This window comes from Canis lupus, chromosome X (genome assembly GCF_048164855.1).
Source record: "Canis lupus baileyi chromosome X, mCanLup2.hap1, whole genome shotgun sequence".
NCBI lineage: Eukaryota > Metazoa > Chordata > Mammalia > Carnivora > Canidae > Canis > Canis lupus.
The window spans coordinates 92012690-92025570 of NC_132876.1; the positions used below are offsets into that span (position 1 = coordinate 92012690).

Below are 12881 nucleotides of genomic sequence, written 5' to 3' on the forward strand. Positions count from 1 at the left end.
GTATCTCTAGTAAATTTTGGTTTAAAAGTAGGCATTTTAGATAATATTTTATATAATATGTTGTAATAACCCTGAATTGTTGTATTTTTCTGAGTGTTTGGTTACTTTGTCTGGTGTTTAGTAACATGTCTGAATTTAAACTATAGCATCTAGGGATCCCTGGGTGGCTTAGTGGTTTAGTGCCTGCCTTCGGCCCAGCCCGTGATCCTGGAGACCTGGGATCGAGTCCCACATCGGGCTCCCTGCATGGAGCCTGCTGCTCCCTCTGTCTGTGTCTCTGCCTCTCTCTCTCTCTCTGTGTGTCTCTCATAAGTAAATGAATAAAATCTTTCTTTAAAAAAAATAAACTATAGCATCTGTCTTAACCTGCCCCCAACCCACACCAACCCACCTTACTCCCAGTATGCAGCTGATGACATCACTTCGGATTTTTAGGTCCTATTTTTACACTTAGCCCAACTTTCAAAAGGTTGACTCTGGGTCTGAATAGCTTATTGGTTAGCCAATTGATTTGGCTGGAGTTGTGTTCTAACTGAGCCCGTAACGCTTCCACCCTCTGCTGGAAGAACTGTGCATGGTTCTGGGATGCATTCAAAGTTATAGCCAATTCTCATATTTCCCTTGGCTTTCGTTTTTCTCCAGGTTCTTTTGAACCTTCCCATTGTTTTTAGTTTGGCAGTCCACTGAGGAGGCATGGAGAATTTATCTCAGCATTTCTGTGTTTCTCTGATTTCCAGGGTCTCTCCATTAAATATCTGGCTATAAATGAACATTCACTTCAAAGCAGGACCTCAGCCTTGTGCTAGAAAAGCTGAGATTTCCCCCCATCTGTTATAAACCAAGTCCATCACTTCTTACTGGCAAATCTGTGGGTTTTCATCCTTTTCCCTTTATTCTTCACAAATGTTACCTCCAATAAATCTCTTGCACATTTAACTCCATATTGGCATCTGCTTTTCAGAGGACCTAAAGACACAGTTGGTGGCATAGTTAAATGGGCCATCAGCTTTGCAGTTTTCACTGATAAGGTAGCTAAACTAGAATAGGATGATCCAGAATCATCCTCATTCATAAAACTGAGACTGCTATGGAACCAACAACCAATCTCTGTCCAGGTCTACTGGCTTAAATCAAAGATACTGCTCAATGCTTGAGCAGAGGGAACCCAGAGGGAAAAATCCTTCCTGTAGGAAGAGATGAAGCATTCAGATGGGGGAGCATTCAATGGCCATTTGAATTTAGTCAGTTGTCACCAACCTGATGTGGGAAAGCTAGATTAGGATCCAAAGGAGGATCTGTAGGGACACCATCCTGGCAAAAGCCTGAGCCAAGAGGTAAAAAGGAACATATTCCTAATAGCCTTCTAAGACTTCCTAATTGTATTCAAGAATTGCATTTAACTACTAATAGAAGAAACCTGAATATGGTGGCTAAAAACACAGTGGTTTGTTCTCACATAAAACAAGCTCACAGGTAGATAGTTACTCTTTGTGTGACAACTCCACAAAGTCATCAGGGATCTAGGACCATCCTTTTTGCTCAGCCATTCTCACCATGTGGCTTCATCTGTCCTTAAGGTCATCCCATGTTGTAAGGTAGATGTCAGAGCTCCAGCCATTATATATACAGTCTAGGAAAGTGAATGGAAGGAAAGCACAAAGGCTCTCCCCCCAAACTGAGTCAGCTCCTTTACAGAAATTTCCCCAGAGTTGCATACACCACTTCTACCAAATCCTATGGGCTAAAACTTGATCACAGCAAAAGAGGGCATAAAACATAGTCCTTTATTCTGGGAGGCAATGTACCCAGGTTTCTGTTACAAACAGAAGTCTGCTTTCAGTTTTAAAAACCTTTTCAGTTTAAAAAATCTACATTGATCTAGTTGAAGTTGAACAGTGTGGCCAGAAAGACAGAGGATCTTGGGGTAACATTTCCCTGATGGCTCCCACTAGAGAGAGACAAGAGGGCAGATCGAACCCCTTTTGTGAACCATGCGATGGAATCCTCCATGACCAACAGTTGCCATAGAAGTGTCTGCTCACTACCCTAGACATCCTGGAAAGAACTCAGATATGAGACTCAATAGGACACACTTTCATGAATTTTTTATGTCATTGAAGACTTTTTTTCCTTCAAATAACAGAAATTGGAAGGGCTCAGCCATATCTCATTTACAAATGAGGGAGATGGTTCTATTATAAACTTCCTTAAGCCAGTGTGGTCTTGCATAATCATGGCTCCCCAGGCTTACTCCCAAAACGGTACCCAATGTTTTAAAACAGTGTTTAAACAAAATACAATGAACCAAAGGCTGTGAAAATCTACTAAATACAAACTCAGATTTGGTAACTCTTACACACACACATTCTAGTTGAAATCATCCCAGATCCAGAATTGAGTCTGATAAACCACAGTTGCAACTTACTTGAATACCTTAATTTTATTTACCTGAGAAATCTTCATTGAACACACAGGGCAGAATTAGAAGAGTTTCCTAAAAAGCAGACAGCTTTTTGCTTCTCTTACTATTCATGGTATGTAAATGTATCATTTTTCTACACCAGAAGTCTCGTGTTGATGAGACATATAAATGTATAGAAATGAGAATAATTCATGTCCATGAGGTGTGTATTGTATCAGAAACTTTCTTGAATGGGAAGCATTCAACAAGAGACTGCACACTTGGTTTTCCCCATTCTGGACACCAGAATCTTGCCTACAACTATCAGGCAGAAATACATAACCCATGGAAGAAGCATTTCACCCAGAACTTTATGAAGACAACCTAGAAATGTACTGAGGATCACAAATGTATGTATTTTATTGTAAAGTTAAAGCATGATGATATACAACAATTATAACGTTAATATTTAATAAGCACCTACATACCACCTGCTATTCCAAGTGCTTTCTCTTTATTAACTCATTTAATCTTACCAACAGGCCTATAAGAAAAGTTTTATTATCCCCATTTTCAGATGTACACATGAGTCACAGAGAAGATGATTAACACAAGAACACACAACTTGTAAATAGGTTCCTGACTTTACAAAACTTGTGCTTTTCACCACAGTAGACTGTGTAGAGGATAGCACTGTCTTTCATTTCCTACATTAATTTCTATTATTTTCTCTCTGAAGAATTGATGAATATCCTTCGGCAGGTGTGACTAAGAAAATGGTCTTTGTTTTGATCCTGTTTTGGTGTATGTTCTTCTGTTACTCAAGTTCTGTTAACAAGTCCCCTCCTGGGTGTCACATTGCCACCTCCGTTGGGGTCTGTTTTAAGTTTGGCCACATGTGTTGGCTTTGTACCATGTCAACTTACCTAAGCTGGGACTATGTTTCCCAGAATTTCATTCCTCATGTGGTTTTGGGTTCTGATGGGTCACAACAGATTTTAGAAGGTGAATATGAAGCAGTGGTCATTATCCTCTGATATTCCCTGAAGGTCACTGGGGGCCTGCAAGAATCTTCACTTCCTGCCTGATCTCCTTCAGCTTCAAGTTCTGGGCCAGAGTCATATGTGGCTCCATGACAAAAGATGCCAGCTCCTGTGGGGTACCCACGTCATTGGAACTGGAGACAGTGATAACACATGGTTTCCACTTTGTCCTTATGAGTCCCAGTTTGTCCTTGGTCTCTTCCACTTCCAGTTCAGTGTTTCTTTCTTCTAGCCCTAATACCTGTGTTGACCTCAGGCTCATCACCGAAGGCAGAGACAACAGCTTGCCATATGGCTCCTCGCCAGCTCCCACAGTTGGCTAAGGTCTAATCCTTGTCATAATTCCCAATTCCGGATCACTTACAGTATTTCTGCTTTCCTGTTTGAACTCTAATGGGTGCACTCATTTATACTAGATTGGCGTAGATTTCCCCTCTGCTCTATCTTCCTTCCCTAAACTCCTTTATCCTAGGAATATACCCCCAATAAAACACTTGAACAAGAATCTTAGACTCTACTCTTAGGAAACCTGATCTAAAACACTCTCACACATAGAACACATTCCACCATTCTCCCGGGGAGACCCGGGAGATGTGACTAAAGTCCCATCTGATCGATGAATTGAGCTCATAGTCCTGCATCTCTGGGTGATACATGGTAACTATGTCTGGACCACTCTTGGTTCTACTTGGTCTAAGAGACTAACAAGACAAATTATCCAGCTTACCCTCCAACATAAACCTAATGTATAATGACAAAAATAAACACTCCTATTTGGAAAGGGGAAAAAGAGAGACACAAGTCACTGGAATGTAGCAATTTCAAAACTCTGCAGATGACTGGAGGCCCTATGCTGAGACTGAAGAACATTCTGGATCAGGCCCTGATTTTCTCTCTTGCCGTATTGCCACTGTCCACTCTTCTTTACAGTCCCTGGATCTGCTCTTTGGAGGTTTTTCCTTTTCTATAATGCTCCTTGTCATATCTGAACTAGCTGTTGAACATATATGCCCTCTTTAAATCTGTATAGCTTTCTCAGTTGCCCTTAGAAGATCAGGGATTAAGATTAAAATTAGAAGATTGGTTTTAAGTCTTTTTTGAAAGGTTTTATTTATTTATTCATGAGAGAGAGAGAGAGGCAGAGACACAGGCAGAGAGAGAAGCAGGCTCCATGCACGGAGCCTGACGTGGGACTCAATCTTGAGTCTCCAGGATCATGCCCTGGGCTGAAGGTGGCACTAAACTGCTGAGCCACCCATGCTGCCCAGTTTTAAGTCTTAAATACTCAAAGGCTTATTTTGTTTTGTTTGGTATTGCCCAGGCTTGTGGCTTCTCGAGCAGAATAAGACTCTTAAAAACTTTAATAGACTTGAGGCGCCTGGGTTGCTTAGCCAGTACAGCCTCTGACTCTTGGTCTCAGCTCAGGTCATGATCTCATGAGTTGTGGGATCAAGCCCCATGTCAGGCTCTATGCTCAGTGGGGAGCCTGCTTGAGATTCTCTTTCCCTCTCCCTCTGCCCCTCCCCCCTCCCCTCCCCCCCTCCAAATAAATAAATTTTTAAAAAACTTAATAGATTTAACAGTAGGTAAATAGATAAATAATGTGGTATGGTATATTCATATAATGAGATATTTAGCCAGGAAAAAGAATTAACTGGTGACACATGCTACAATGTGGATGAACCTTGAAAACATCATGCTAAGTGATAGAAGTCAGATACAAAAGATCACAGATTCATGGTTTCTATGGGCTGAGAGGAGGCAAAATGGGGAGCTGATTGGTGTGATGTTTCTTTTTGTGGTGATGAAAAGGTTCTAGAATTAGACCGTTGTGATGGCTGTACAACTCTGTGAATATACTAAACATCACTGAATTATATACTTAAAAAGTAAACTTGTAAAACCTTACAAGAGTTCTTAATATATGATTGTCCTTAATTCTGTATTGCAATCATAGCCACAGTTCTCTTGGGGATAAAATTAACAGGTCTGGCACATTTTTTTTTTTTTGCTGTTTTCTAAATACCCTTTTTCTAAAAAATAAGTAAATAAAAATAAATAAATTCCCTTTTTCTTTCTCTTGGTATAATGGTAAGGGAATAGAGGACAGAGAAAGCCATCATCTTAATCAGATCTTTTCCCTGAGTAATTTTATACAAGTGAGAGATTTTATTGTGGGCCACACGCTTAATCACAGCACTTTCCAAAACATTCTTTTATTGAGGTATAATTGAAATAAACTGCATATATTTAAAATGTACAGTTTGACAAGTTTTGACATATTTGGGTCTATGTGTATGTATAGCCAAACTCAATGTAATGAATCTATTACTCCCCAAAGCTTCCTTATGTTCCTCTGTAGCCTCTCCTTTCCATCCTTCTCCATCTAGTCCCCCAGGCAATCATTGATAGGTTGTCTTTACTACAGATTAGTTTGCATTTTCTAAGATTTATGTAAATGGAATAATGCAGTATGTACTCTTTTTTTGTCTAACTGAATTCACTCAGCATAATTATTCTGAGTGAAATGGCTGAGTCTTATGGCAAGTGTATGGCTAACTTTCTAAGAAACAGCTAAATTGTTTTTGCAAAGTGGTTATGCCATTTTACACTTCCATCAGCAGTGAATGAGTTTCAGTTTCTCCACATCTTTGCCAACATTTGGTACATATGGCCAGTGTTTGAAATTTGAATCATTCTGAAAGGTAGTGATCTCATTTGGTCTTTTTAAAGAATTTATCTATTTATTTATTTATTTATTTATTTATTTATTTATTTATTTGATAGATAGGGAGAGAGAGCATAGCATGCAAGTGAGCATGAGTGGGGGGAAGGGCAGAGCGAGAGAGAGAATCCCAAGCTGACTCCATTCTGTGCGTGGGGCCTGATGTAGGGCTTGATCTCATAACCCCTGAGATCACGACCTGAGCTGAAACCATGAGTTGGATACTCAACCAACTGAGCCACCCAGGCTCCCCTCATTATGGCTTTCTTTTTTTTTTCAGCTATTTTTCCTTTATTTTTATTATTATTATTTTTTAATATGTACTTTTTTTTATTAGAGTTCGATTTGCCAACATATAGTATAACACCCGGCTCATCCCGGCCAGTGCCCTGCTCAGTGTCCATCACCCAGTCACCCCATCCCCCTGCCCACCTCCCCTTCCACTACCCCTTGTTTGTTTCCTAGAGTTAGGGGTCTCTCATGTTTTGTTACCCTCTCTGATTTTTCCCACTCATTTTCTCTCCTTTCCCCTATAATCCCTTTTGCTACTTTTTATATTCCCCGTATGAGTGAACCATATAATGATTGTCCTTGAGTGAAGTAACTCACTATGGTTTTCATTTGAATTTCCCTAATGATGTAAAGCATCTTTTTTGGGCTCATTTGCCCTCCATATATCTACTTTGATGAATTGTCTTTTATGAATTTGGGGGATTGTTTGTTTTCTTGAGTTTTGAGAGCTCCTTCTATATGCTGAATATGTGATGCACAAATGTTTTCTCTCCATCTGGGGCTTGTCTTTTAATTTTCCTAATATTGTCTTTTAAAGAGCAAATGCTGGGGTGCCTGGGTGGCTCAGTGGTTGAGCATCTGCAGGGAGCGTCCTGCATCGGGTTCCCTGTGAGGAGCTTGCTTCTCCTTCTGCCTATGTCTCTGCCTCTCTCTCTGTGTCTTGCATGAATAAATAAAATCTTTAAAAAAATAAGAAAAATAAGGAGAAAATTCTTTTAATGTTGGTGAAGTCCTATTTAACATTTTTTTCTTTATGGATTGTGCTTTTGGTGTCATATCTAAGAAATTTTTGCCTACCCCAAGCTCAAAGATTTTTCTCCTATGTTTTCTTCTAGATACTTTATAGTTTTATATTTTACATTCAGGATTACAATTTTTGAATTAGTATTTGTCTTTAGTGTGAAGGATGGGTCAAAGTTCTTTTTTTAATTGACATGTGAATGTTTCATTGTTCCAGCACCATTTGTCGAGAAGACTATCCTTTTTCCATTGCATTGTCATTGCATCTTTGTCAGAAATCAATTGACCTTATATGTTCAGGCCTATATCTAGACTTCTTGTCTGTTCCATTGATCTATTTGTCTACCTTTATACCAGTACCACACTATCTTCATTAATGAAGATTTTTAATACATCTTGAAGTCAAGGAGTGTTAGTTATTCAAATTTGTTCTTCTTTTTCAAAGTTGTTTTTGCTTTTCTAGGTTCTTTGACTTTCTATGTTCATTTTAGAATCAGCCTGTTAATTTTTACTTAAAAAGCCTACTGAGATTTAGATTTTGATTGAGTTTAATATATAGATCAGTTTGGACTTCTGACCCATGAAATTTAATTTCTCTCTCTCAATAATATTACATTGTTTTGGTATTTAGACCTTACACAGATTTTGTGAGACTTATGCTTAAGTCTTTCATATTTTTAAGCTATGGCAGGTGGTACTATATTTAAATTTTCAATTTTTTATATAGTATAGAGAATTCAGTATTTCTAATGGGTTTTTTGTGAGTTCCATTTGATTTTCTACATAGATAATCATTTCATCTTTGAGTTCAAAGTTTTGCTTTTTTTCTTCCCAATCTGAATATTTTATTCCCTTTTCTTGCCTGATTGCACTGGCTAGCACTTCTAGTACAATATTGAATATTAAGTTGAGTGGCAAGAGTGGACATCATGATCTTAGAGGGAAAACATTCAATCATTCACCACCAAGTATGATATTAGCTAAAGGTCTTTTGTAAATGCTCTTTAGTAGGTAGAAAAAGTTTCCTTCTAGTCTCAGTTTGCTGATTTTTTTTTTGTAATCAGGAATGGATGTTGAGTTTTGTCAAATGCTTTTGCTCCATGTATTGAAACTATCATATAGTTTTTCTCTTATGGTCTGTTAATGTGGTGAAATACATTGATTGAATTGTGAATGCTAAAACTAATTTGCATTTCTAGGAAAATTCCATTTTGTCATGATATATTGTACTTTTTATATTATATAGTGTTCAATTTGCTAAGTTTTAAAGAATTTTTACATCTATGTTCATGAGGGAAATGATTCTATAGTTTTCTCTTTTTGGTAATATCTTTGGTTTCACTGTCAGAGTAATGTTGGCCTCATAGAATGAGTTGGGGCATATCTTTTCATCTTCAGTTTTCTCTGAGTTTATGAGAATTGCAATTATTTCTTCCTTAAATGTTAGTTAGAATTCAGCAATAATGTCAGCTGGGCCTGGAATTATCTTTGTGGGAAGGTTTTAAACTATACTTGTTGGATCCTAAATGCTAAAGCCTAGGATTGATGGATCACATTTCTCATAGCTAGAATCAGACCCATGGTTCCACCTAATTGCAAGAAGGTTAGGGAATATAAAGGAGAACATAGATATTTGGTGGTCAATAAATGTCTGTGGCATAGGGTCTTTCAGAAAATTTATGGAAAATTATGTTTACATTGAGTAATTGCTCAAAGTTTACTTCAAAGTCCTAAGATGTAGGCAGGTTCATCCCCTCCAACATTCTGCAAAAAGCCCATTGCTTTTATTGTAAAACTCTGGAAATAAGATCACATTCTCTGTACTGTGGCTCCATGCTCTGTTCAGTGGAAACTCGGTTTTCTCTTCCTATGGTTTCTGCTCCACATTGGTGAAAGAGAGAATTTTATCCAAGTTCAGCTTTGGCAGGAAAAAAATTTCTAGATTGGATCCAAGATGAAAATGGTTCCTTAGCCTTATGGAAACACAAATACCATGATTCTTCCTGTCTTACACTATAAATATTCCAGTGTCTGCAGCAGTGTCTCTTGGCTGCAAGAATGTTTAAATATTTCATGTCCATCAATATTTGGGCTGGGAAACCTCACAAAGAGCTTGAATTTTGTTAATATTTCCATATTATTAGCACTAATTTCCTAGGCATATCACATAAGGTTGTTTGATCACAAATCAAAAACTTACTATAAGATGTATCACTCAGGGCACTTGGTAAGATGCTGCAACAGAAATGCACTATTCAGGAGCTTATTCAAAGTGTATATTTCTCTCTCAGATCACAGTTCAGAGATATGGAGTCCAAGGTGAAGAAAACTGCTATACAATCCTTAGTTGGGGCTTCCATTTACTTCATAGGAGACGGCTGCCCAGTCCTCATCTCCCAGCCAAAATTAAAGGCAAAGGCTCAAGGGAACACCTGAACCTTCCACTGGAAGAAGACAAGTTGGAAATAGCATACATTATTTCTACTTACCCCCAATGACCAAAACTTAGTCTCATGACCTCACCAAACTGCAAGGGAGGAAATATCATCCTGAGCTGGGAATCCAAGTGCCTCACTAAAGTTCTGGAACTCTAGTGTGAAAGAGAGAGATACTGGATTTTGGTGGGAAATGAGGAGGGTTTTAGGAGTGCACAGTATCGACAGGAAGGCAGAAGAAAAGGATTTGGAAAGAAGCCAAAGGAAGGTGGCTTTGGATGGGGATGAGGTACACAGGGAAATAGGCACTATAGGAATAGCCAAGGCACTGCTATTGGGGTAAAAAATAGAGCACCAACCATTCTGTCATTTTTCTGTCACTTGTTCTAGATTCAGGGTCCAAATGACCAAGAAATGGTACCTGCATTATACTGTATTAGGGAAATAAGGAAGAATCAGATGGATGTTTCCTCCTGAAACCCCTTGGGTGTCCATAGCTGCAAAGGGAGCCATTTGGATTTCTCATCCCACTAGATTTTTTACAAAAGGGAAATGTAGTTCCCTAGAAAGAAACTGGGGTACCATTTGGAAGGGGTGTTGATCTATCACAAAGCGTACCTACCACAGATGGAATATTAGTCCCATCCAATTTATTTGGCCATTCCAAAACCAAGATAGTGGCTACTATAAAAAAGGAGCCACCCCAGGGCCCCATATGCTGCAAGGATCTAGGTTTTGCTAATGCTTTCTTTGTAATGTTTCTTGTACCCATGCCTTCTTGCCCATTCTTTGTATGTTTCCCAAGCCTTTTCATCTGTTGCCTGAACTACCCATACTTGGCTAGGATGCTTGGGGAGCAGGAAAGAGAAAACCCTAGAGCTCAACTGATGCAAACAATAAGGACATGTATCACCACCTGTACCAGGCAGGTCAGAATTAGGAGTAGGCTCCAGGCACCATGGGTCTGAGCTCTGATTCTCTTGCTTGCAGTTCTCTTCATTTCCTCCTTATCCACATGCTGGCTCCAGTCACAAGCAGCTGTGAAAGGGCTGACACCTTCTAGGTATCACATCCATACATAACATCAGCAGAAAGAGAAGAACTTTTCTTGTCTGTATGACTCTTTTAGGCATACAGGGGATGCTATGATGTGCTGCCTATGTCCCTCTTCAGGGTTGGAGGACTTCCTTCCCAGCTGCCGGGAGGGTGTCCAGTAGAGCCTGTAGCTGTCAGCCCTTCCTAGAAATGCTCTTTGCAGCTGATAACCTCCTTATCCAAGTTCCCCTTCCCTTCCTGGGAGTAGCCAATATCCAATAACTATTTGTCACGAGCTTAGTTTAAAGGTTCAGCTTCCTCACCCCAACTCAGAACGACCCTACAAGACCATCTCCCGAGTTCTTTGATGTGTTGGCGGAGGTCTTCACTGAGACAATATCACAGCTGAACTTCTCCCTCTGCCCCTTCCTGTTGCCTTCTCTTTCATTCCACAGATGTAGATCCCAGGTGCACTCCCTCGTGAGCCTCCTGCATGTTCACTGTCACCGCAGAGCCCGCTTTTTGCGGGAACATGATTTACAAGAAGAAGTAAAGAAATCTTTCTGATATACCCCCCCCAACTTAACATCCTACTGTGTCACACGCAAGCCCCTAAATAGATCCCTGGGAGGCTGGCCTAACCAGCTTAGGACAAGTAGGATTTGCCTTTGGAGCAGGTGATGGGGGTCAAAGTGCCCTAATCCTTGTGAAGTGGTGAGGGGAAAGGAAAACAAAACTGGGTGCCAGCAGTGATGGTGCAGAGAATGGATGTTAATTGGCAATCAGTAGTGTTCAAGGGATCGGCTTCTGCCTCTGGGCTTCCCTTTTTGGTCCTGGCACCCACTGCCACAGTCATCTTCCTCAGGGTCTCCTTTAAACATCACTTTCATGCTTTAAAAAAGAAAACCTAGATGGATAGCCACACAGCATGTTATAGATAATTTCGATCTTTTCATTTTATTATTTTTTTGGCTCCAACCCACCCAAAGAAACAACACATGCCTAGTGGTCACAAGGGCTTGCTACTGTTTCACTGCAGAGGGGATCCTGGAAAAGAAGGAAAAAGGAAGGGCAGCCTCTGCAGGACGTTGCAAATCAGGCTCTAGAGAAGCGGGTGTTTCTCATGACCCTGGGAAGCCATATTCCATTGTCCTTAAGCATCACTCAGCTCTAAGTTCTGGGCTCTGGGATCAAGTACATAGCTTTTAGCCGGCTCTTTAAGGACCTCTATAACTTGGCTTTCATTTTCCTTTCCAACTGCCTGCCCTTTCCATGACCAGTCTGCTCCTGTCTTACTGCAATGCACATGCCCACTTCCATGTTTCTGGTCACATTGCGCCCTGCCCCCATTCTTCAAAATCCACCTTAAGCTGCACCTCCTCCGTAGTGGCCTTCCTAACACCTCTGGTCTGCCTTGACCTGTCACTGGCCATGCCACCCATAGTGTCACCCAGCTCATGCTTACAGCTCAGAAAGTCTTCTAAACTACAAACACATCAAATGCAGATGTTTCTCTCTGTCTCTCTCTTTAAGGTTTTATTGTTTTCAGTAATCTCTGTACCCGACATGGGGTTTGAACTCATAACCCGAATATCAAGAATCTCATGCTCTACTCACTGAGCCAGCCAGGCGGGTGCCCCATCAAATGCAGATATTTGTATATGCATTCCTAGCTTTTGCCCTAGTCACATTTCAATAGTTAAGTGATTCCTAGATGTGACCACCCTACAAGTTAATGCCACAAAGACACAGGCTCAATCACTTCAAGACAATAAACAAGTCACTACCAGACAATAAACAAAAGTCTATGGGGATGTGGATACTGGAGAGTTAAGAGCATTCCTTCACCAGCTAAGGATCAAAACCTTAAAAGCTCAAATAAATGTCTCAGTAATTTCTCACAGAAATAAAGGGAGGCTGGAAACCCTGAATGCCAACAATCTTTGGTAAATTCTTGAAATGATCCCTGTATGAGCAACTGCAGTGCAGAAACCCTGTAGTGTAACTCCTGATATTTCCAAAGTGTCTCTGCACAGTCACATGTTTGATGAATGAATGTCAAATCATCATTCATTATGCTTTGAGTAATTAATTTTGCAATGAGATGTGTCACCTCAAATAAGCATTAAGAAATTACATGGCTAAATGTATTCAGGTGTTCATCTAAGCTTCCGGTCTTAAAGGTTTTAAACCTTGTGCAAACAATAGGA

At 40.0% G+C, this 12881-nt stretch overlaps 1 protein-coding gene across 1 annotated transcript in view; it reads left to right on the plus strand.

The window, feature by feature from the left end:
- The window catches only part of RPGR (retinitis pigmentosa GTPase regulator), a 74646-nt gene extending 64852 nt beyond the window's left edge, over window positions 1-9794 (plus strand). Inside the window, exon 18 of the mRNA XM_072815140.1 lies at window positions 9493-9794. Within this exon, the coding sequence (XP_072671241.1) occupies window positions 9493-9699 (207 nt within the window). The 3' untranslated portion in view covers window positions 9700-9794. The remainder of the gene's footprint in view (window positions 1-9492) is intronic.
- The last annotated feature ends 3087 nt before the right edge of the window (window positions 9795-12881 follow it).